The sequence below is a fragment of the Synchiropus splendidus genome, chromosome 17, assembly GCF_027744825.2.
Source record: "Synchiropus splendidus isolate RoL2022-P1 chromosome 17, RoL_Sspl_1.0, whole genome shotgun sequence".
Lineage (NCBI taxonomy): Eukaryota > Metazoa > Chordata > Actinopteri > Syngnathiformes > Callionymidae > Synchiropus > Synchiropus splendidus.
In genome coordinates, this window is record NC_071350.1 from 11,012,432 (window position 1) to 11,035,704 (window position 23,273).

The 23,273-nt window shown below is 40.3% G+C and overlaps 2 protein-coding genes across 6 annotated transcripts; one reads left to right on the forward strand and one right to left on the reverse strand.

Annotated features, from left to right (window-relative positions):
• Window positions 1-2,325: 2,325 nt before the first annotated feature.
• Window positions 2,326-7,693, reverse strand: htr3b (5-hydroxytryptamine (serotonin) receptor 3B). Its single transcript, XM_053846442.1, has 9 exons — window positions 7,657-7,693; window positions 7,347-7,510; window positions 7,008-7,052; window positions 6,816-6,925; window positions 5,930-6,099; window positions 4,820-4,977; window positions 3,729-3,939; window positions 3,406-3,606; window positions 2,326-2,594 (listed from the first exon to the last, which is right to left on the reverse strand). The coding sequence occupies exons 1-9, from the start codon at window positions 7,691-7,693 to the stop codon at window positions 2,326-2,328; spliced, it is 1,365 nt and encodes a 454-aa protein (XP_053702417.1).
• A 480-nt stretch (window positions 7,694-8,173) lies between these two features.
• usp28 (ubiquitin specific peptidase 28) lies at window positions 8,174-23,185 on the forward strand. 5 transcript variants are annotated; one of them, XM_053846206.1, is made up of 26 exons: window positions 8,174-8,310; window positions 9,488-9,562; window positions 11,771-11,891; window positions 12,135-12,222; window positions 12,332-12,494; window positions 13,893-13,979; window positions 14,050-14,187; window positions 14,403-14,473; window positions 14,548-14,624; window positions 14,688-14,836; window positions 14,905-15,032; window positions 15,338-15,433; window positions 15,519-15,698; window positions 15,780-15,991; window positions 16,067-16,137; window positions 16,224-16,455; window positions 16,589-16,927; window positions 17,357-17,490; window positions 18,076-18,342; window positions 18,975-19,070; window positions 19,349-19,527; window positions 19,802-19,880; window positions 20,718-20,797; window positions 21,871-21,994; window positions 22,235-22,433; window positions 22,511-23,185. In XM_053846206.1, exons 1-26 carry the CDS (start codon window positions 8,266-8,268, stop codon window positions 22,684-22,686), a joined length of 3,606 nt encoding a protein of 1,201 aa, XP_053702181.1. In that variant the 5' UTR covers window positions 8,174-8,265; the 3' UTR covers window positions 22,687-23,185. The 5 variants fall into 5 exon arrangements, with proteins under 5 accessions (XP_053702181.1, XP_053702182.1, XP_053702183.1 ...); XM_053846207.1 differs by having other exon boundaries at window positions 16,224-16,452; XM_053846208.1 differs by having other exon boundaries at window positions 15,783-15,991.
• The last annotated feature ends 88 nt before the right edge of the window (window positions 23,186-23,273 follow it).

Below are 23,273 nucleotides of genomic sequence, written 5' to 3' on the forward strand. Positions count from 1 at the left end.
GGTCCACGAGGGTCTCATCCTGGCGGCTCACTTCAGTCCTCCTGCGCTGATGTTGGTGTCTGCGGGCTGATCTGATGAAAACACACGCACACACTTTCCCCCCGTTGATCCATCACTTCACTGACTCACGAGGCAAATCTTGTTAGTGTCACTTTACTCATCAGGGTGGGATCATCGGTTGAAAAAACGCACTACAGTAAGCTCCATTGAGATGAATGAAACAGTGCTGATTTATGCAATAGGATTACCTGACATAAAACTGTACAAAAAATAGCCTGCTGAAATATATTATTTTGCTGTCCATCAAGAAAATTTTGAATTTATGACCTACTAATTTTGAATTTATGATATATATATATATATATATATACATATATATATATATATATATATATATATATATATATATATATATATATATATATATATATAGGCTACATGTAGGTCTTAAATTCAATCAAAATATCAAAATATATATTCATAAATTTCAAATATATATAAATTGGAATATATATATATGTATATATATATATATATATATATATATATATATATATATATATATATATATATATATATAGATAAATTCAAATTTTCATGTTGGGTTGGACAGCAAAATAATATATTTCAGCATGTTATTTTTTTGTTCAGTTTTATGACACGTAATCCTATTGCATAAATCAGCACTGTTTCATTCATCTCAATGAATATATATATATATAAACTATGATTTTTGGGCAATTTCAGGTTTCTGAAGTTACTGAAAGTATTTTTTTTTTTTTTTTTGGAGCACCATATATTGATGGGGTCAAAGCTCCATGGGAAATATCTTCCACCTGATACTATTTGGATCATATTGATAAAAGGGAAATGATACAAATTAATCAATTCAAATTAAAAACATGCTGCTAAAAATATATCTTTGCCATTTTACTCAATATTCTATGACAACAGTGTTCATGTCAGAAGTTCAAACAAGGCTGGAACTCAAATTATTTGATCCAAATAACGCACATTAATCCTCTATGAATTCAAATTTTCAGGGATTCTCTGTGTGATGTCATGACCAAAAGAGTTTGCTCATCTCTGGTGCACTTCTGATGTTTACGCTTACGTGTACAGATTCAACTTCAGTTTGATCTTTGCGTTGTCAAATATTAAAATGAGATAAAATTTTAGACCCACACTCGAATGAAATCATTTGTATTCAAAAAGATACGTGAAATCATCTTAAAATGCATTTCAAGTCCAGATAAAATGTGGCTCCACGGCAACAAGAGTAATTCCAGACCCCTGCTGATGAATACCGAAGACAATAAAGCGAGCTCTGTTACATCACATGCAACTGGATCTACAGAGGTAGAAGTTTCAGACGCTTGAAAAATCACATTAACATAGATTCTTCCACTGGCAGCTTCTCTGGTTTAATAATCTTATCATGAGCGTTGGGAGGCCACAGGGAGTGGAGACAAAGCAGCCTAAGCACCAAATGGCTTTTATTGATCTATTTTGCGGCAGCAGGATGGAGATTAAAGTATGACTAGAACCACACCGGCGCTTAAGATTCCCCCCCAAGCCCTGCGTATTATACAGTATCTGAGAGTTAATCTTCGCAGGTGGAGAATGATGATAGCGGATTACTCACATAAATGTCTTTGTAGGACCTTCATGCTGCTGTTTGAGTGAAAATAAAGGATTGGACTTCTGAAAATGCAGTGTGTTTTGTTATGTTTGGCTTGTTTACAGGCTTTAAGCATCTGATCTAGAAAGATAAGTCTCGATCGCTGTAGGTTTTTCTCATATTTCAGGACCGAAACTGATGTTTCAAAAGCATGCATGGCATGACTCATTAGATCTGCATGTTACGGATTAAATGTTCTTTGTGTACTGCTATAGTCCTCAACTTATTGCCCTGCATCATTCACCCGACTGAACACTATTGGGTTCACATGAAACCAATTACTGCCAAACACAAGTTTTGTGTTCTGCTTTTGTTTTGGTTTTTATTTCTCATGTCACTTCCTGTTTCCCTGAGAGCTTGACTGCCGCCAAAGGTGCGCACTACATGAGGTTTCATGATGGTATTGAAGGGTTGCTGAGGTTTCATGAAACATTGTCTTCATTTTCAGATGCCACCAGATGGCGCTGTCTGAAGTAAAATGTTAGGACTTTTGCAGAACTAATTCAACCAAAGCTGACATTTGAGAATTCTGTGATAGACAAGCAAAGATATTTATTTGCACTTGTGGCACAAAACACATAACAATTCACTCGCAAGTGCACAGACACTTCAAGCCTTTAGAGTCCAGGATCACGTTCTGTGGATCAGGCGAAGCTCCAACTGGCCCACAGCAGCACTAGAGTGGAGGTGTACAGGCCAAGAACCAGCAGATAAAAGCGGAAGAGAAAGCGGTCCAGTTTTGAGCAGAGGGCCAACCACTCCCCTTGTGCCGAAGACTCGCTGTCCTCCTGGGAGAAGGCTTCACGGAGAGACACCAGCTCCTGGTGCAGCCACTCCAGCCCAGAGGGGCCGGGGTCATGCAGGTCATCCAGAGACAGCAGATCATGGTCCAAGGAAGGGTCCAGCTCAAAATCTGTGGCGAGAGTTCAAAATCAATGTTGAATAGAAGTGTCAGTCAAACCTGAGGCCCAGGGGCCGATCCAGTCCGTCAGGTCATTTTATGTGGCCCGGAAGCTCTTTCATAACAAAGTTCTCCGAAAAGTAAATTTGACACTCGTTTAACTCACACACATTTACACTTGTATCACTATCTTTGTGTGGACATTTCATTGTCATAATGCTTTCCCCAGCCTCTCACCCTTAACATAACCATCTAAAACAAATGGCTCACCTTAACCAGGTTATAAACCATATTGAAACCTCTATTATAACGACTCAGTTACTTTAAATTTTAAGCCTCAAATTGAGGATTAACCTTGTGGGTACCTGCAAAAATGTCCCCGCAAAAACAAAATTTCCTCACAAGTTGGTGTGTAGAATTTGTCCCCAGAAGTACAGCTAAGCCACAAACACACCCACGAGTGTGACACCCGTTTTAGCCCGTGTTTTGACAGTATTTTTGGCCTTGGTCACCACTGCTTGTAGTATTAGTATGATTAAGATAAAAGTATTCAAGCACACAGTTATTCATCAACAGCACTCTGAAATGTACATTGAAGTAATATATAATATATACCTTTACAATACCTTTCTGTAGCTTGAATAAAGGCTGGTTGAAACCATGTGTTATTCATTGTAAGAGTCCCATGACAGGGATACTTTCAGCTCACTATCGCTCTGAAAATGCCCAAATGTGAGTCCGCCTCTCACCAGGGACCTTCACTGACTCCAATATAGGGCTTTTCTTGACAGTCAACAGGCTTTTGATTCGCCTAATAGCGCACCTCCAGACTGGTCGAGGGTTTTGATGGAGGTCAGCACGCTCTCAGGGAAGTCGTGACCCGCTGAGCCGTACTTGTCCAGCAGGCAGGCCGACACCGACATTTGTCTGACCTCTTTCTCACTGTGGTGCAGCAGCTTCACCACCAGGATGGACTTGATCAGACTGAGCATCAGCATGGCCATGCACACGGCGAAAAACACTCCTTGAAATGAAAAACCAATGAAAAAGGATTTATTGACACATCTTTTTGCACCGTTTAAACATTGTACTACCTTCTTTGCAAGCGATTATTGAATCTTAAATTGTAGTTTAGGTGACGCTGACCTATGAGCGGCGTCTGGACTGCAGTGACCGGCAGCTCATCCGTCAGGTTAACCCTGAAGACAGTGTAGCCCAGCAGGATGCTGATTTTAAAGGTGATTCGAGTGCCGCTGTTCAGAGGCAGACAGAAGCTGATGACATCCACCAGCATGAGGAAGATGCTGGGGATGAGGAGACCCACCACGTACAGCAGGGGGCGCCGTCTGATCAACACCTTATTGGCCCAGGGGAAAGATGTGAAGTCGTGCAACACATTATGACATTTAATCGGACTTGGAGGTCACATGCATTCAGATTTAGCAACTTAAATTACACACGCACGTAGACAGACAATAGATTTTTGCTATTTCAAAAGATTTTTCACGTAAGTAAAATGATTGACATAAACTACTGCTCACCTCAAAAACATTTAATAGCAGAAATGACATCATATTTAATTGTATAAATATACATTTCTAGTAGTAATAATGAGTTACATTTAATCCTCGTGTGTAGAACACATATTTCATTTGATTTTCTGTCTTGCTTACTTGCGAAACCAGGCTTAAAATGAGTTTTAGACTCCCTTTCTACGGTGACATATTAACCTTCGGCAGTAAAACTACCGCTCAGCCATGTAACACTGCGCTGTGAGACGCTGCTTTCCTAAAGAGCCATTGGTCTTTGAGCAGAATAAATAGCAGCGATGCCTCCTGTCCACCTGCAGTGGGCTATGGAGCCATTTTCCTCAGCTCTAACAAGAAGTCCATTGATCAGGCAGCCACTGAGACAGTCTCATTATGGTTGCTCAGCCGCCCCTGTCTATCAGGCCCGCGCTCTATCTGCCTCTTTAGTGGCCAGAAACACCCTAAGCCTCATCGTTTGGCATTAGCTCACTCGCTCCATCCATGAGGGTTTCAGCCAATTGCTCTACACTTAACAATTCCACTGCACAGCACGAGGAGTGGGACGAACCCGCAGAGGGCCACAGTTGAAAACTCACCATCCATAAGCAGTCACAATACATTTGCTTGCAGCGACGGCTTCTTACGGTGGTTCCAGAAGCCGCACGTGAGAAAATCTATTGGGATGAACGACATGAATATACCACGTACGTTGAACTGGATGTGGGCGTAGCCCATGTTGTCTTGGTGCACGTGCCAGTAGCTTGACGGAATAGACAGCAGCTCCCATTCGCCGTCGTTCATGAACTCCTTCTTATCGCTGGTGATGGCTTCAGCACTCCTCCACAAGCCCAGGTCAATTTCCTTCACTGCAGGGGAAGCAATAAAGAGGGGAAAAAACACTTCATTAGAAGTCCATATATTGTTTAGCCATTTCACATATGCAGAAAAGGCCAGCTCCAGACTGTTTTCAAACATGGTTACAACCCTCACAAGTCTGAGATGATCAACAACAATATTTTATATGATGCAGTTAAACTGAATTTGTTTTTTTTTTTTATTTATCATTTTATTAATTCAGTAACTGGGTGTGGGATTCGATTAAAAAAATATATATTTTTTGTGATTTTTTTTGTCTCAATTAATCACAGTTTAATGGTATCAGAATGTTTGCCTCAAGAAGCTACATTTTTCAATTTGAATGAATTTGGTATTAGTGAAACTAATGATAGAACCATACAACATCAAAATATTGTGTATTTAGCATCAGTTTTTACAGTAGCACAATAAATCATGATGGTGGCTATATTCAAGTTTTTATATCGCCTTATTGAAACTAAAGCTCTTGAAAATATTTGTATAAGAATTTCAATGTTATAAGAATTTCGAGTCCATTCAGAGTAGTGGAAACCCTGGCCATTGTGTTGTGAAAGACCTCCCTGAACAAAGCAAACAGATGCTTTTGTTTGCTTTTGTTCAGGGATTCCTCCATGTTTGTTGTTGTTGTTATCATCCTAGCTGCCATGTGTTTTGTGCATCAGTGTGATCAGTGGACCAGGAACTCCTGCACTTACAAACATTAAAGTAAATAAAATGAAATTAGAACAATTAATCGCCATTAAAAATATTTTAACACGTTTTTGTTGGAATGAATTAATCATAATAACTCATAAAAGTCCCACCACTAATAGTAACTGCTTGAAAACAATACAAATTTACTTTAAAGTGGCTGTAAATGTGTTTGTGGTGACACTACATCCATAGGCTCTATGCATCAACACAGTGCCTTCCATGATCCAAAGTGAGACCCGGGATACAGACCTGAGTGCAGCCAGCTGCGGAAGGTGAGGCTGCAGTTCTGCTTGTCAAAAGGAAACGCATACATCTCCAAGTTGCAGGCCAGAACCACCTGCATGGGTCGGTAGTGCTTCACCGAGCCTGAGGAGTTGACGTAAACATAAGGGATGGGAGGGGACTTGCCCTCATCGACACTTGGATAGACAGGGGGGAAAGAGGAGACGTAAGATGAGACAGGGTTGAAGACAACCCTGAACTTTTTACATAACTGCGGTGACTGTGTCCGTGTTCACATGTTGCAATGATTCAGAATGTTGCTGCCGCTATTTGAAAAACTCCAGTGCTAAATTAGATCAACATTTAGAGCTTTAGTTCAGTGACTCAATCACTGTGTGTCCTCTGGTATAAGAGCTAAAACAGTAAATTGATCGAATGACAAAGACAATTTTATATGGACTATTGTTGTATAGTTGAATTATTGTTCATGTTTTTTTATCAGAAATATGCACATGCTTTTTTTAGTTTGCTAATTTTTTAAATGTCACTTTTTTTTCAGCATTAACTTTTTTTTTTCATAAAACAGCTATATAAAAATAACTTAGTGAGGAAAATAATGTTTTGCTGAACGTTCACAATTGTCGCAGCATGTAGTGTTATGTCAACGCAGTAATAAAGTAGTTATTAGCCGTATCAATTTTAGGCTGACATGTTTTTGATTTTGTGGTTTTATCATCATTGTTTTCTGATGCTATTCAAGGAAGGCTACACTGGTGTGACATAAAAATATTTACATGTTTCTTTTTTGCGGGTGAATTCAATCATTTAAACCAATATGTTTACCGAATAATTTCCAACTTGTTTATCACAATACTTCATGTAAAACTGACCACAATAACAAGAACTAACTCACATCTCCCTAACAATAATATCAGGTATCCAGATGGCGTCAGATGACAGTGAGATCTCATTTATGCCGTCAAATTCCTCCGGGTCCCAAACCAGGAACTCATCTGTCCATATCTGAAAGTAACAGAAGGTGTATGGATGTTTACTTTTTAACTATTAAATTCTTTGTAAAACAGTAGCAAAGTGAAACCCATACCTGTCTGTACCAAATACTTGCAGTGATGCTCTGTGTCTTTGAGTCCTGAAAAAGGATGAGAACTTGAGTGTCCAAGGTGATAAGGTTCTGTCAATATTCTAGATTTTTTTTTTAATTTATTTAATAATCACCTGCTGTAGATATTTTTATTCAATATAATTATAGAAGATCAATCTGTGCAGAGTGCAGTTATTTTTCTCTTTAAACTGCGGCTAAAAATTTTCTTCTTAAATAATCTCTACTCTGCACAATCGTTGGAAATTTACAGTACATTTATTTTAAATTAAGCCATTTTAAGTATAGATAAAATGAACTTGAAATGACAGCAAACAGCTTTACCACATCCAGGACAGACTGGAGAATGAGATCTATGAAGACGGTGGTGGTCGTGGTCCAGTTGTGGACAGGTCGAACTCCACAGTCATATTTTCTCAGAAGCATCCGCGTGAGCTGATTCAAAGCCGACCTTTTCGGCTTCTCTGGTGCACCGTCAGCAACATGGGCTGCGAAGAGATAAAATCCTATTGGTGAGATTCAAGGTACAATTTCATCTATCGGTCCTCAGTCATTCATATCTGGTTTTAAAGTATTCACAAAGGTGTTCACCTTTAATCTACAGGCTTATTTGTTCCTATAAAGAGAGTCTTACCTGAGAACATCAGAATCACCAAGCTGAGCAAAAACATCCCAACATGCAAAAGGTTTTGTCCCATTCAAATACAAACTGTCAAAATAAATCCTGAATTTTATCAATAAAGTTCAGCAGTATCTCCACTGAGTGAAGCAGCAATGAGCGGGGGCTTGTCGACATTTTGGATTTCCTGATGTTGGTTTCCACCGGGCTGGGTTTGTTTAACGTGGTGGCCACTCCTACTGGGGCTGTTCCTCAGTGTTGTCGAAGAACATGGACCGTTCAAGTTGACCATACAAACATTAGTGATTCTCAGATCTGAATGATTTTTCTATTTTTAATTCAGTGAAATATATAGAAAAATATATGTCATTATACAATCAGTAAAAACATTTCTTTTTTTATTTAAAATGTCAATTTTTATTTATGTAATTTATTATATACAAACCACCGACGTCACCGCAAGTTCTCGTCAGCGTGCACGCGCTTTCCTAACAGGTGGCCGCGCGCAGCCGGCTCGCGGCTCGGGGGGAGATTGACAGATGGAGTTGGTTTGACTCTCCGTCGGGGCAGGAAACACGCTGGACGCCACATAGCACACAGAAATTTAGGGTTTTTTTGTTTGCAATGAGAACCGAGGAGAGCGAAAATGGAGAAAACTCGACCAACTCGGTGAGCTCAAAGGAAGATCCTGGTTGAATTAACATGGGAAGGGAGAGGTTTGACGTGAACTGACTGTGACACTAACCTTCCGTCCTCATTTCCATGGACCCCACTCTGCATTTTAACATATAATATAGGTCGATAACATTCACTAATATGGATGTCTTCACGTTTTTCACACCATTAATACACAGTAGAATTGCTTACATAAAAATAATTTGAGAATTTCAAAACAAAGGTGGATTTTATTTGACCTGAAATAGTTCCACTGCTAATATAATGTTTGACATGAACAAGACAGTATCATTCAGGTGGTGTTTATTAACCATAACAACATGTATTTGTAGACTTTTTATAACTTAGTATGTGCCTCTGTTATTGGTTTGACTTGGGCTATGAGAAAGTAGGCGGTGGGAGTGAGAAGGAGCCGCAGCCTTTGTCACTCAGGGCTGGTGACATGGTGAGAGGAATGATAAACAGAAGCCGATGCTATCCCTGTCAGCAGCCGAAAATAGAGGCTAACCTCGGGAGTCTCACATATCCCCCAGACTCCATATAAGTCTGAGGGCCCGGCGCTGGCTTCCTGTCTAAGTGAGAGACACACGTTGATATTTCCACCTGCTGCCATGGTTCCCGGCTTTATTTAGTGTCTCTCACTCAGCACAGTCGTGTTTGGAACTTTTTGTGTCCATGTGCCATGAGAGTTGGTTTTGTGCTTCTTGCGTCTCATGCGAATGTTTTAAGAGGCCTGCATTGATCTCCGCTGAGATTACCCTGTGATTTCTGTGAAGTCTTAGCCGACTGTCACGGAGGCACGTCAGCAGCGCAACAAGTTGTTGTGTTATATTCAGTCATTGTGCCCCTCGACTGCCCAACATTTGACCCCATTATCACTGCGACTGGCATGTGTGTCAGCGATGTGGGTCACAGACCAAAAGCATGACTCATGTGATCTATCAAAACCATGACCAGTTCGACATCATTTGAGGAGCTGGTTTCATGGACATTCATAACCCTTTCAATTGTGTTTTCCACTCCACATTGAGGATGGTGCGGCTGGTTGTTTAAAGGTGCAGTAGGTTTTCTTTGGTCAACTGTGGGCAGGATTGGAACTATGCGTATGACTTTGGAATTTTTTTAAATTCAACTTATTTTAGATGTGCATGACAAGTGTGTCTCTCTGCAGAGCATCATGTTGATAAACCAGCTGAAGGAAATCACTGGTGTCCAGGATGCACAGATTCTCTGCAGAGCGTTGAATGTAAGTAGCATGTGAATATTAATGACTCAACTATCTCAATAAACAGGCAAACTACTGTGCTGTATTTTGGGATTGTCCACTACAATGAACTGCAAAATACTGTATACTCAGTATGGTATTGAGACTTCCAAGAAAAACTTTGATGTATGTTCTACTTGCAGGAGGTTAAAACCTTTGGTTGACATTTGGGAAGTCAATAAAAATAGGAAAATTCAGTTAGAAAAGCAAACCCTGAGGATATTTCACTCCGCAGAGACACCTACTGTGAATTAGAAATGCAACTAAAACAAACAAATAGAAGACCAAGCCTTCTTTTGCGTTTAATATATCATTAGTAGGATGCCTTTATGTGCCGTTTCATGCATAAATATTTAACTTACTTCTTTTATATTTATTTATATTTTAGGGTGGTTTATTGCTTCCTCTTATAATAATGATTTTTTTGCGGTTGGTTAGAGGCATGACATTGACATGCACATGTGGATATAACCCACTTTTCTTAGATCTTATCCGGAAAATGTTTCACGATCAGTTTTACAATTGCAACTTGAATCCAGCTTTCACTGGTGGAAGATAGTACTATAGTACTTTGGCATCATAACTTTGTATTCTCATTTGCAATAATAATAATAATAATAATCAGTGGTGAATAAAGATGGTTCAGATCTTCTTACCCCGCATCATTGAACCTGCATATACCGTTTTAAGGCACCAATACTACATCCAAGCCTTTGACTGTTCTGTTCTCACCCCTCACTTCTTTGAATATTGAAGATCCAGACATTAAATATGATGATATTTTTGAACGTCTGTTATCCACAATCCCTCGACATCTGAGTCAGTTATTGAACTAGTTTGTCTGCTCCACTATTGTCGGACCTGTCCTCTTCATGTCCTCCTTTACTGCTTCTTTGAATCTCACTGTCTTCATCTTGGTTTTCCTGCTTTCCAAACGTTCTTCCTGCCCTCTGTCTCGTCCCTAAATGTGTCCAAACCATCTGTGTCTTCCTCTCATTTCTGAACTTGTCCTTCCTGGTCTGTCCATAACGGTGCCACATACTTCATTAAGAAGGCTAAAACGGTTAATGCATTTTCTATGATGAACTGCGGAATATGAAGAAAATATTCTTATAAATGTTTTAAAGATCTTGTTGGCGATCCGTCCCTGGAGCTGGTGAGTCTTTGAAGCTGTTCTCCAAGTGTAATTAATGTTCCAGGAGCATCTTTGATTACATTAGAAGCACCTCCAGGGAACTAAATATGCACCCACTGGTTGAGCTTTGAAACATCGCTGCTTGCAACTGAAAAATCCCTGAGAGCATGAGTTAATAGGAAGCTCATAAAAGTAAGAGCGCCGTAAACAGCTTGTGAGGCTGTGGCGAAGACAGCCTGTTGTACTGGAGGCAGGGAAACAGCCGGAGCAGACAAGTTTGGAAGTGAACCCCCTTTAGAGTGCTGTGATCTTGGAGTGCAACACTCCCGTTATTTGTTACTGTCGGATTAAAGTGCTGTTTTTATGCTACGCTAAATAGTATAAACCTCATTGCAAGGGAGAAGAAGAAGGCTTTGAACAATACTGACTAATTTTCCATGGTTTTACGGCTAGCAATGAAATGACTACTCTATATATATCGGCCATCAAGCCGATAAGAAAAAAATTGTATTTTTATTCTTTTTTCAAAAGTAAAGTAATATGAAATTAGCACATGATGATGTTTTTAAAAATAAGTGTGGTACTAAATTTTGCTAAAGGCTGAGACATATACCTGACACAAGTTATACACATTGTATTCATGTATAAATATGTGAGAAAACAAGCCCTCCAAAAATTGAGGATGAGGGGGAAAATGAAAATATTAAGTATTAAAAAATAATATTAAATATGATATTATTATTAAGTAATGTATAATCCATAATGACACAACTCAAGTAATCATAAAAAAATGTTATAAATAGCATATTATAATAATAACAACATCAACAATAATAATAAGAAAGAGACAATGACATTATTTTCACGTATATTAAATAATTATATTAAGATATAAATGATTTAAAATTATAAATAGATCAGCAACATACTTCCTTTAAAACACAAAACAACAATCAAAAGCGGCAGCACAAAGTGACTGTAGTATGAGAGAGATTATAGGTATGATGTGCTCGTGGTGAAGAGTTGTTGACATCTTCTCACCTCGCATCTTTAAGGCCAGCCATGGTGACGTTGGACAGGCGGTTGCGCTGCTGACCACGCAGACCACAGACAGGCAGGATTCTGAGGAATCACATGAGTCTGGAACATCTGGAGGAGCATGGCAGGGAGAGAAAGGTAAACCGGAGAAATCATTTAACATAAATGGACGTTGTCACCCCTATCAGTTATGTTCACCTCCCGTAGTAATAACTTCGCTCTGAAGAGCTCATGAAAATCTACGGGAATAATCTAAAAATGTTTTTCCTCTGTTTATTGTAGCAACAAGATTAGTGACTTCAGTTTCATTTATATTTGAATGTTGTCCCAATCGTGTTACTGACTATGTGATTGTTGGTTTTGACTTTGTTATCTACTTAGCAGTTCACAAGGATGAACTTCAGGCTGCGATCGAACTCAGTCTGCAGGAATCCCACAATGCTCAAGAAGAAGAGAGAGAATTTCACAGGTAAATTGCTTCTCAGTTCGTCCTGTAAACTCACAATGTAGGGTTGTCAATGGCCTGACTTATTTTGTTCTCCTCACTTGTGGGCCAATTTCATGTCTTCACAATGTAGGGCTCTGGAGGCCAGTGCTGAGGAGAACACAGCCAGAATCAAGAGGAAGAAATGTGAGGCTCAGGGAGAGATGTGTAGCCCCTCTGACTGGATACGACAAGACGAATGGCCCGTTGGAATTCGCAATGTAGGGAACACCTGTTGGTTCAGCGCCGTCATCCAGGTGAGACTATGTGAAGTAGAGGTGATGAGGTCACTAGACGGCAAGGTCTGCGTCTTTGAGCAGCTATTTTCAATTTAAATATCATCATTTTCAAGAGCGCCACCTGCTGAGTCCTGAAAATTAGGACAATGTTTCATGAAACCTTATTCACTCATCCCTACTAACAAGTCATAGAGGGAAGTGGTTTTAAACTCCTTAGATAGTGTACTGTATTTTGAAGGCTATCCAGGTTTATTATGTTAAAAACAGTGTTGTCTTGCTGAAATTTTGTTAAATAAGATGCAGTCAGCACCTGTGCGTGACAGACCTGTGCAAGGCTAATAGAAACATGGAGGGCAATTTGGGATGAAACTGTATCAGGATTTCAAGTTCAATATTTAAAAAGAAATACCTATACATACAAGTTTTCCATCTGTTTTCCTCGTCCATGTTTGGACCTGAAATAGACACAACTTGGTTCAACAAACATTAATAGAAGTGGTGGACTCAAACGCTCGAGTCCAAGTCGTGTCATATTTCACTCACTCAGCAACATGTGTTTCCCTGATTTAATGTCATTTGTTGACTGTGGTTGACTTCTCTTTCACCTAATTTAACAGAATTTAAAATGTGTCAACACCTCCTTTTACTTCATGGTTTGCTTTTACTAGCTGAACAGGTCCAGCTATTAAAATCATCACTTTCAAATAAACCAAAATAACATTATTCTTAAAAATATGGTCACTTGTGATGAATGAATGTCAGTAACAGAAAAGTCAGAGTGTTTTTTTTATACCAATGGTGCTCACTCGACAGTCTTTGCCCTTGTGTATGCTTATTGTTGCCATTACAGTGACTTGTTTTTGTAATCCAACAAACTCCTGATAACACATTGCTTCTGAAAATGCAATTATGCTATCAGATGGCGTGCTGAAGTGACCACATCATTCAGGAGCCGGCTCACGTTCTCTCTATTATCTCTGGCGGCATAAATTACAGTAAAAGTTAGATAAGAGTAATTGAATTTCCCACTCGAATGGAAACATATTCTCAAAGATATTCTTAAGTGCTCCAAAACCAAACCGCACGTGTTACCTGAGACTAATACGCTGGCGGTAATGTGCTTAGTTTATCAACAGGGATGGAATCACTGGTTAACTCAGTGCTACAGTGTGACTGAATGCAAACAACTTAGAAACAGCTGTATTAAACTCAGTGGAAGCAATTGTGTATTATGTGTTTCCAATGCACCTTACTGATCTCATGGAAAGCATGGTGTCATGTTATCGAATGAACTTGCTATCGACATCAATGCTACTGTGAACACTGCCATATGGTTGAAGGTTTAAACGCATCTATGTGTTTGACAGCCAGGTCCATTGAAAAATGCTTAACTGTTGTTTTGGTTTGTTTCTATAGTCACTCTTCCACCTGCCAGTCTTCAGACGCCTGGTTCTCAACTACCACCTTTCCGAGCGAATACTGGAGAAGTGCAAGAGTCACGCGGTGAATCACATGATTCAGAATGGTTGATGACAGTGGAGCTGAGGGGTTTAACACAGAGTTTGTGTTACAGGATAAGAGGAATGTGGCCTTCATGCAAGAACTGCGATGCCTGTTTGCCCTCATGGTTGGTTCCACTCGGAGGTTTGTGGATCCCTCAGCTGCAGTGGAGCTACTGCGAGATGCTTTTAGGACCAGTGAAGCACAACAGGTACCACACACAGCAAATCGTTCGACAAGTTTAATAGGTTTTCTCTGTTAAATGACCTTCAATGTTATTTATATGGCGGTCTATAATAAGGTTTTTGCAAAATTAGAGCTGTCATTTTCATGTCGCCACAAGGGTCAGCCGCCCAAATATTTTCTCCACAGATTAAAAATAAATAAATTCCAGTTTATCTCAATGAATAAATATTTTTGTTTCAGGATGTGAGTGAGTTTTCCCATAAGCTGCTTGACTGGCTGGAGGATGCGTTCCAGTTGGCTGCAAATGGAAAGTAAGTGGCCATCTATGTGACAGTCCATCTGAATGCTACATGAATGATCATACATAAATGAATCATCTCCTTAGGAACCCCGAGGACAAGTTAGAAAACCCAATGGTGCAGCTCTTCTATGGGACGTTTGTGACCGAGCGCAGACATGAAGGTGGGCAGTCACTACAGGACACTTGAACGTGTCATGAATCAGTGTCTTGTTTTTGCTGTTTAGGGAAAACTCTCTGTAATATTGAGCAGTTTGGCCAGTACCCCTTGCAAGTCAATGGCTTCAATAACCTAGATGAATGTCTGGAAGGCGCAATGGTTGAGAAGGAGATTGAGTCGCTACATTCTGATCACAGTGTCACATCTGGTCGTGAGGTAATCAAATGGTCAGATCATTTGTGTCGAATATTTGTATATTTAATGGCCCTTTATGTTGTCGACAGAGGTGGTTCAAAAAGCTACCACCAGTTCTGACGTTTGAACTGTCCAGGTTTGAGTTCAACACACAGCTCGGCCGTCCTGAGAAGATTCACAAGAAGCTAGAGTTTCCACCAATTGTTTACATGGACAGGTAAGAAAAGTAGAGGTGTATTATCTGAAGCAGCAAAATAAATACATGAAAAAAATATCATTTTCAATATAGGGTACCTTCAACTCATTCAAATAACTGCGACCAAAACCTTAAAGCGTTTTATTTTGTGGAGAAAAACCATGCATTGGTCGATTTATCATTTTGTCATATTTACACTTTATATTCTGTGAACTGAAAAGATTAATTTATGTGCATGACTAAGCGTATTAATACTGATCAAATACGTACCAACAATACATCATGGGTATTTTTGGACTGAATTTGACTGTGTTTTCCACCGACAGATATCTGCACAGAAACATCACACAGACCCACGAGAGAAGAGGTGAAGTCAAAAAGCTGAAAGAACAACTTGCAACACTTCAACAGAAACTTGAGTGGTACGTCACCTGTCTGTCGCTGCACATGGGTTTATTTTATTTCTTTCTTTATTTGTAATTCCCTGCTGGATGTTCCTTTCGTCAGCTACAAAAACTTCGGCTCCGGACCGACCAAGTATCCTCTGGCTGACATGCTGCAGTTTGTGTTGGAGTTCGCCACCACCAAGCCGTCCAATGTGTCCCCTGCTGAAGACGTGAGACCAACTTCCTCATCCCCGGCCCCGTCAAACCAACTGCTCAGCGACCTCACCGGCAAAGACAACAGGTTGATCACGTGTAAATGCATAGCCACTGTGAACAAAATTCATACCTTATGATATTTTTTAATAATTATTTTTGCCCCAAGTAGTGACTCTATAGATGCTGAATCACCAGACGTCCCTGCTGCTGGTGTGTCCATTTGCCAAAGGACCCCCATATACAAGCCTTTCACCCAGTGCAGACCACCTGTTGACTGCCCCCCACATCCGGCACCTCACAGCATCACGGAGGAAGAGTTGCACCATGTCAAAAGCTGCCTGCAGCGATGGAGGACGGAAGTAGAGAACGACATCAATGGTAAAAGAAAATGGATAAAAGGCGCTCGCGATCACTGAATTCATTGACTTGACAGTGTATGTCTGTGCTCTCCAGAGCTGAAGGTCAACATTGACAGGCTGTCTCAGGCTCTCGAGGGCATGTATTCGGACAACAGTCTGTGTCAGGTAACGCAGTACTCCTTTGAAGTTGTATAGAACATTAACAAGTGGGGAGGAGTTAAAAGTTCTTCTGTGTCTCAATTGGTTTAAAGGTTCCCTACAGGCTACATGCAGTACTGGTGCATGAAGGTCAGGCTTCTGCAGGCCATTACTGGGCATACATCTATGACCATGCCAATAAGCGCTGGATGAAATACAATGACATCAACATCACTGAGTCTTCTTGGGAAGAACTGGAGCGAGACTCCTTTGGTGGAATGACTAACGCCAGCGCTTACTGTCTGATGTACATCGACGACAGGTTACCCAGCCTCATTACAGGTAGTGAGTTATCCCTATTCATTCATTTGGTGTGTTGAAGAAACCGATGTTAAAAGATTGATAGACTTTTATTTATTGTCAGAAATAATCCCTCAAATGGAGTTTTTGAGGTCACTAAAAATAACAATCTGTCTAGATGATACGGATGACGAAACCGGCCAAGTCCTGCATGGCTTGGACTCTCTGCCGCCCGTCCTCCGGCGATATGTCCATGAAGATAACCGCTGGTTCCAGCAGGAGCTCAGTGAGTGGCAGGAGCAGTTTTGTCAGACTGCAGCGCCACAAGGAGAGTCCACCGTCTCTGCGGAGCCTTCCAACCCTGAACAAAAGGAAGTTCAGCAGACACCAGTGGAGCCAGCCCCTCAGTCCGGACCTCCGTCTTTGGAGCCAGACCAGGACGGTGCGCAAGAGACACCAGAAGAGGAACCAGAGGAAGAGAAGAATCAAGAGCCGGACATTGTTTTGGAGGCCAAAGGTCTGTGATGGTGGCTGTAGCTACACAACATTTTTACAGCTGTCTTCTATTTTAGATCCGTCTTGGCAGTTTTATTCATTTTACAGAGATAAAAGGAATATTTTTCAAATATTATACGCCTCAATTCTGAATAATTGAAAAGCTGTTAGCTTAATATCACTAATATTTCAGACATAGTGTGTCTCAAAACATAAACAATAAAAGCCAATAAAGATAGCACTATAAATATAACAATAAGTTGGTTATAAAAAGAAATTATGAAAAGAAAGCTGCAACAATAAAACAAGCATAACAGTAAAAAAAGATGACGGATACATGCTAATAAATATGAAGACATCCTTCAAATACCGTACAATAATAAGCTGTATAGCAAAAACTAAGTGAGAGGAATTCTTATACATACGTCAAGGCTTTTTTATTTCCCTGCAGAAACAAGAGCTGTAACGCCACAGCCACCACTCCAGAGCCCTGACTCCAGACTGGACGATGATGCTGCGGCCATCAGCGACACCCAGGGGCCTTCCACAGATAAAGCCGGGGCCGGGAAACAGCTGCAAAATCAGGTGGGCAAGATTAGAGGAGTAGTGTGCCCACTTAGAATCTGGGTCACAAATTCTAGGCCACAAAAATATCCCCGGACATTTGGGCCAAGTATCCTATTTACCTCTAAGCATAGTGATTAGACACAGACTTAATAAAGACAGGTTGTTATATGCAGTCAAGTAAAAAAATAAACTGTATTATTTATGTACTGAAACTACATTTGGCAATGTACCTTTTTGTTAAAACATAAATTTTGGAACACAATCAAGTGCCATATTTAAACGAACACTTGTCTGTAAACATGTAAATATTGATGTTTTTATGTTAGGTTAGAGGTCACACAGGAGGCTGATCTATCGCCGGTGTAATACATGAAAAGCTAAAGAACTTTAAGATTTGTCAACACTTGGGACTGGAACTGGTGTTGTGTGAATCACCAGAGACACAATTAAAATAAAAATGTGCTCAATACTGTTTTATTATCCATAAATGCATACAATTACCGTGCTTCTACAAAACTCAAACATGTTCCTGAGAAGCAGCTTGAATAGGAAATGACAACTGAAATGAAGTTTCATACTTATTTAATAGCTCTTCTCTCTCAGACTCCAGACGCTGCAGTGGAGCTCAGTAATGAAGCACCTCCTGACCCCCCTGCGCTGAAGAACGACTCACGAGTGGAGGACTGCTGCTCAGAAGTTGACCCGCAGACTACAAGTGAAGCACCTGAACAAGCCGCAGATCAGGAGGAGCCGTTACAACGGGAGGTCCCAGCTCGACAGAGGCAGACAGAGAATGAGGTTTCGGAGGTGGAGATCCCCAATGTCGGCAGGATTATGGTGCGGGCTGATGCCGATGGTTACAATGAAGAGGTGAGCGAGAGAGAGGTGACTCTACATCCCGGACAGCAATCAGAGCAAATATCACAGCTAGTTACTTCACAGTTTTTTATACTGGGAGAATGATTAAAGTACATGGTATTTGCATGGATCAAATGTGGTTTCTGTGAGAAACCGCCTCTTCTATTTACTTGTATGTGCTGCCACCAAGTGGTCGATATGTGGTACTGAACATTTACTCAGTAAAACAGTGAAGTAAGTGATTACTCAATAAAAAATACTTTTTTTTATCCGCATAATCTATCAAATAACATCATCTGTCAATCATTTTCTATATCACTGTGAGTTTCTTTACTGTGTTTCTTGTTTACTAGGCATCACTCTGCTTTGTGCAGGTATGCAGCACACTGGAGAATAGAGATGGAAAGGCTATTGTTCCGACTTGTATAAAACAATAGCTAGCAATCTGAAAAATGGAATGCCAAAAAAATCTCATTGATCCATGTCACATCAAGTGAATGGACCAATCCATTTGGGTTTATATTTTTGGAGACCGATCCATTTGATAATGATGATGAAAAAGCTCCACCACACCTCATGCTGTCTATTATCGATCATTTGATGCTCATATTTCTGGCGGTTCATTCACTCTCATCTCTAAATAGATGATGCTGACTCCTGCTATGCAGGGCGTCATCCTGGCCATTGCAAAGGCCAGACAAATATTCGACAAGGAAGGTCCTGAGGCTGGCCTCATCAAGGTACGTGATGAATGAGTGTCAACGTTTGTATCCAGATCTATATTTACTCATGTTATTTGTTTTTATATATCATATAAAATATTTTCATTTGCTTCTGGCAATAACACATTGAGGATTCTTATAGTAATAGCATTGTTTTCAAACAGTTTTTTGCACTAATGCTAATGCATCCGTGGATTCCTATTGCACAATTATAGTTGTATATTCATCACAAGGTGTGGATCTAGATTCCTTATTAATGTCAGTTTCAATATTCATACTCCCATCTGCTCCCTCAGGCCTTCCACGAGGAGTATTCCCGTCTGTACGAGCTCTCCCAGGAGGAGACAACACCACAGGAAGACGCTCGTCTGCAACACGCCCTTGTTTACTTCTTCCAGAATAAGGCACCCAAGCGCATCATTGAGAGAACGCTGCTGGAGCAGTTTACCGACCGCAACTTGAGCTTTGATGAAAGGTGTGGCAAACAGATGGGAGGCAAATGATATATATATAAATATGAAGCGCTCCTGGTCAGCTACCGCTCCTGGTCAGCTACCGCTCATACACTGAATCAAAAGTTTTTTAAAAAATCAGGTCTATCCAACCTTTCCTGATAGAAATAAGCCCATTGAGTTCTTATTACTTTTAGGTTTGATTTACAGTATATGAGCAAGAGATCTTTACTGCCATCAAGTGATCGACACTGATACTACAGGTCTCACTCTGACTCCTGTGCTCTGTCCCTGCAGGGCGATCAGTATCATGAGAGAAGCCCGAGCCAAGCTACGCCTCATCAAGCCCGAGGACATGGACATGGACGAATACTTGGTACTGTTTGTGTCCTTAGAATCCAAACATTCGCAGATGACTCGAAAAACAATTTGTTTATTATCTCTCCGTGTTTTGTTGTGAAGCTGCCCTGCTACTGCCGCACCAAAACAATGCATTATTATTCTCCGCACGACATGTTTGGATTTGAATACCCCATATGACAATTGGAGGTTTCCATTCAGGCTTTTATGGAGGGAAATGAAGCATTGAAAAAGTAATATTGTAAAGTTAAGAAGACTCATGAGTTGTTCGTTTGTTTTTGTTTATGATACTTACTCATTTAACTATATTTGAATGTTAATACTGTATAATGCACCCTCGTTGGTGTACTCCTTAAAATATAATAATATCATTATAAGCCAATACATTATTTTGTATTTGTTACAGATGGTTGTATAAATAATGTTTGTCTCAATATCATTCCACTCACCATATAGACATGCAGATGACGTTTGTTTGTTTTTTTAGTTAAGGATAGTACTCAGATTAAATAGCTCTTATATCTGTGAAATATATTTATAATCTACTGATGTTGGGTTCCTACAGTTTATGGCAGCAATTGTAATTGTTTCATTCTTATTGGTTTTGTTCTTTTTGTTCTTTTTCAAACTAATGTTTTCACCTGGTAATGGGATTAGAATGAAATAAAACAGCTCCGCTGCAAAAGTTGGTTATGTTTAGAGCTGTTTCGATGAGTGCATACAAGCTTAGCAAAAACTATATATAAATGTTGACACAATGTAATTAGGTTATAGAAAAGTGATTAACCAAAGTAAATTTCAAACTTTCATTCAAAAATTGAATTGAAGGCCTTTTATTTCTGTCTTTCTGCAGCAGTGGCACGATGACTACAGGCTGTTCAGGACAGTGTTTGTCTACCTGCTGACGGGACTGGAGCATTACCAGCATGGAAAGTAGGTGTCACATGTCAGCCACTAGAAATGCTTTTACTCCCGGGGGGCGCTACTAGGCGAAATATGAAGCAACTGAAATATGAAATGTTTCACTGTGATGCCACTATTTGATGTAATACATAACACAGTGGCACGTATGAGAAGGAATGAGCCGGAACAACAATGTAACAGGTGTAGACATGACAAGTAATACATATTCATATTCATTTTAATGACTCGAGTCTAGTTTATTTTTCTGACTAAGGGAATGTTTATTTAAAAGATGATGGCGTGGGATTATTCAAATACTAATTCTGTTGGTCTGGATTTGAATGCAAACAAATTAACTGGTTCAAGATTGAACACACAGGTAAATCCGCATGATACATTTCACCAAGGTTTTTTTTCCTGCACAGTACATTCTGCTCTGCAGGAAAAAACTCATGATGGATAGCGATGGAGCTGGCGAGGCTTCATGAAGCAGAATTGTAAGCCACTGTCAGAGTCCACAAGATGGCACTCTCTCTTTGACTTTAAAGAACAAGTCCAATGGCATCTGAAATAATTTCTAAACTTTCTGGAGGCAGGCCGAGCCTGGAAAATGAGGCCATTGTTTCATGAAGCCTCACCAGCCCATCACTAGTTACAGACTTCTAGAATTTGTGGCAGTGCTGGGAGAAATGCAATTGAGGGGTTTCTGACAGGTAACAAAAACAAATAATAATATGAATGATGCTCTTTGATTGTTTGGACTTGTCTCAATTTTTGTCTTTGTGAGTACTTCATGTCTCTAAAAATACATATTAATAAATATTTTTTGTTATTTTAAGCCTTGGCCAAAGTGCCGTTGCTGAGATATTTACTTGCCTTAAATCTTCCTGAATAGGATGTGTCCATCATATTAAGGCTCTTTCCTTTGTCCCCTTCTGTTTATTGGCATCACGGCACCTCACACCAGTCGCAGCATATCATTTCTGAAATATAAGCACAAAACTGAGTAAACTAACTGTGTCCACAGGAAAACATTCAACCACACTTGGTTACAGTTTTTTGATTTATCTGATCTCTCAACTGCCCTTGTGGTTTTTTTACAGGATGCGTGAGGCTCTAACCTACCTCGCCCACGCATACGATACCAACTCTACTCTTCTGAAGAACGGAGAGAAACGTGGCGTTGACAAGTCGCTCATCGCCGTTTATAGGAGAAGTTGCCTCACAGTGAGTATTGGGAGAAGGACTTGATGTTTGTGGAGGGAAGAGAAGTGAAGCGTAGCCACTTGGAAACAGTTCAGCAGACAGGGAAGCCATTGAAGCTCTAGTCTACTGTTTTTAAATAAACAGATGAGTAAGCAGTTGAAGGATTGGTGTCAGATGAGGCACACTGGAGGACTCACTTTAGTTTAGTCCGAGGACTGATCCCTGTTGCACACCTTCTGATGCCTCCCTTCTACATTGCAGAAACTCAACGAAAGCGCGTCCAAACTGTTCTGCAGCGCTGAGGAGGGCAAAGTGGAGGAAGGCATCGCCATCATGGAAGAGGTCGTCATCCCTTGCCTCCACCTGATGAGCCGAGAGTCAGGCCTGTCGCAGGAGGATAAGGAGACTCTGGAGAGCATCCGCGGTCACTGGTGCTGCTGTTTGAGCCAGGAGATGGACGGTAAGAACGTTTCTTCTAATCTATTTTGAGGATTTATTTTCATTCTCACTTGATATTCTTTTTTTCTTGTTACTCAGATTCATTGCAGGCCAAACTTGGAGAGTTCCTGCCCAGAGTTCTTGACTGCTCAGCAGAGACGGTCGTTCTTAAAGACCCGCCCAAAGTCCACGTCAACCAGGCCTACGACCTTTGCAGTCGCCTGGCGGCTGTCATGGAGTCCATCCACAACACCTCCATTGTCATTGTGAAGTAAACCCCCCGGTGGGCGGAGTCACGGCTGTTTACCTGTCAAACACCTTGAATCTGATGACATGTCGGTCGGGTCCATCCGAGCGGAGACTCTTTGTATATTTTTTTAACAAGTCACAATAATCATTTGGACGTGTGGTTTGTACATCATTTTCTGGCATTAACATAGATAGTTTTACGCATTAATACAAGCGCTGGTGATGATCACTATCTGTTAAAACAGAACCGAATTACTCATAATATTATGTTTCATCCGTGGGGAGGTGTCGGACTGAAAAGCGAAACGTGGCAAATGTTCAATAAAAATGTGTTTTATATTTATTTTTATTTAGTAGACTAACAAGTAGGAGAATCAGACAGAAGAGGGTCGTCCTGTGTGACATGTGGGGAGCACCTACATTTCACACTTTACTCTCAAGTCTTCTGCGGAGCAAAGCAACCTGACATCCCATCCTAAATAAAATCATTCACCTTCTGCTGCTTTTTCCCTTGTACACAATAAATATTGGAAATACTGTTCACGGTGGTCTGAATTATTTAGGGTGTTCAAAATACGAGTCCTGCAGGTCTGTACAAATGGCTCGCACATTT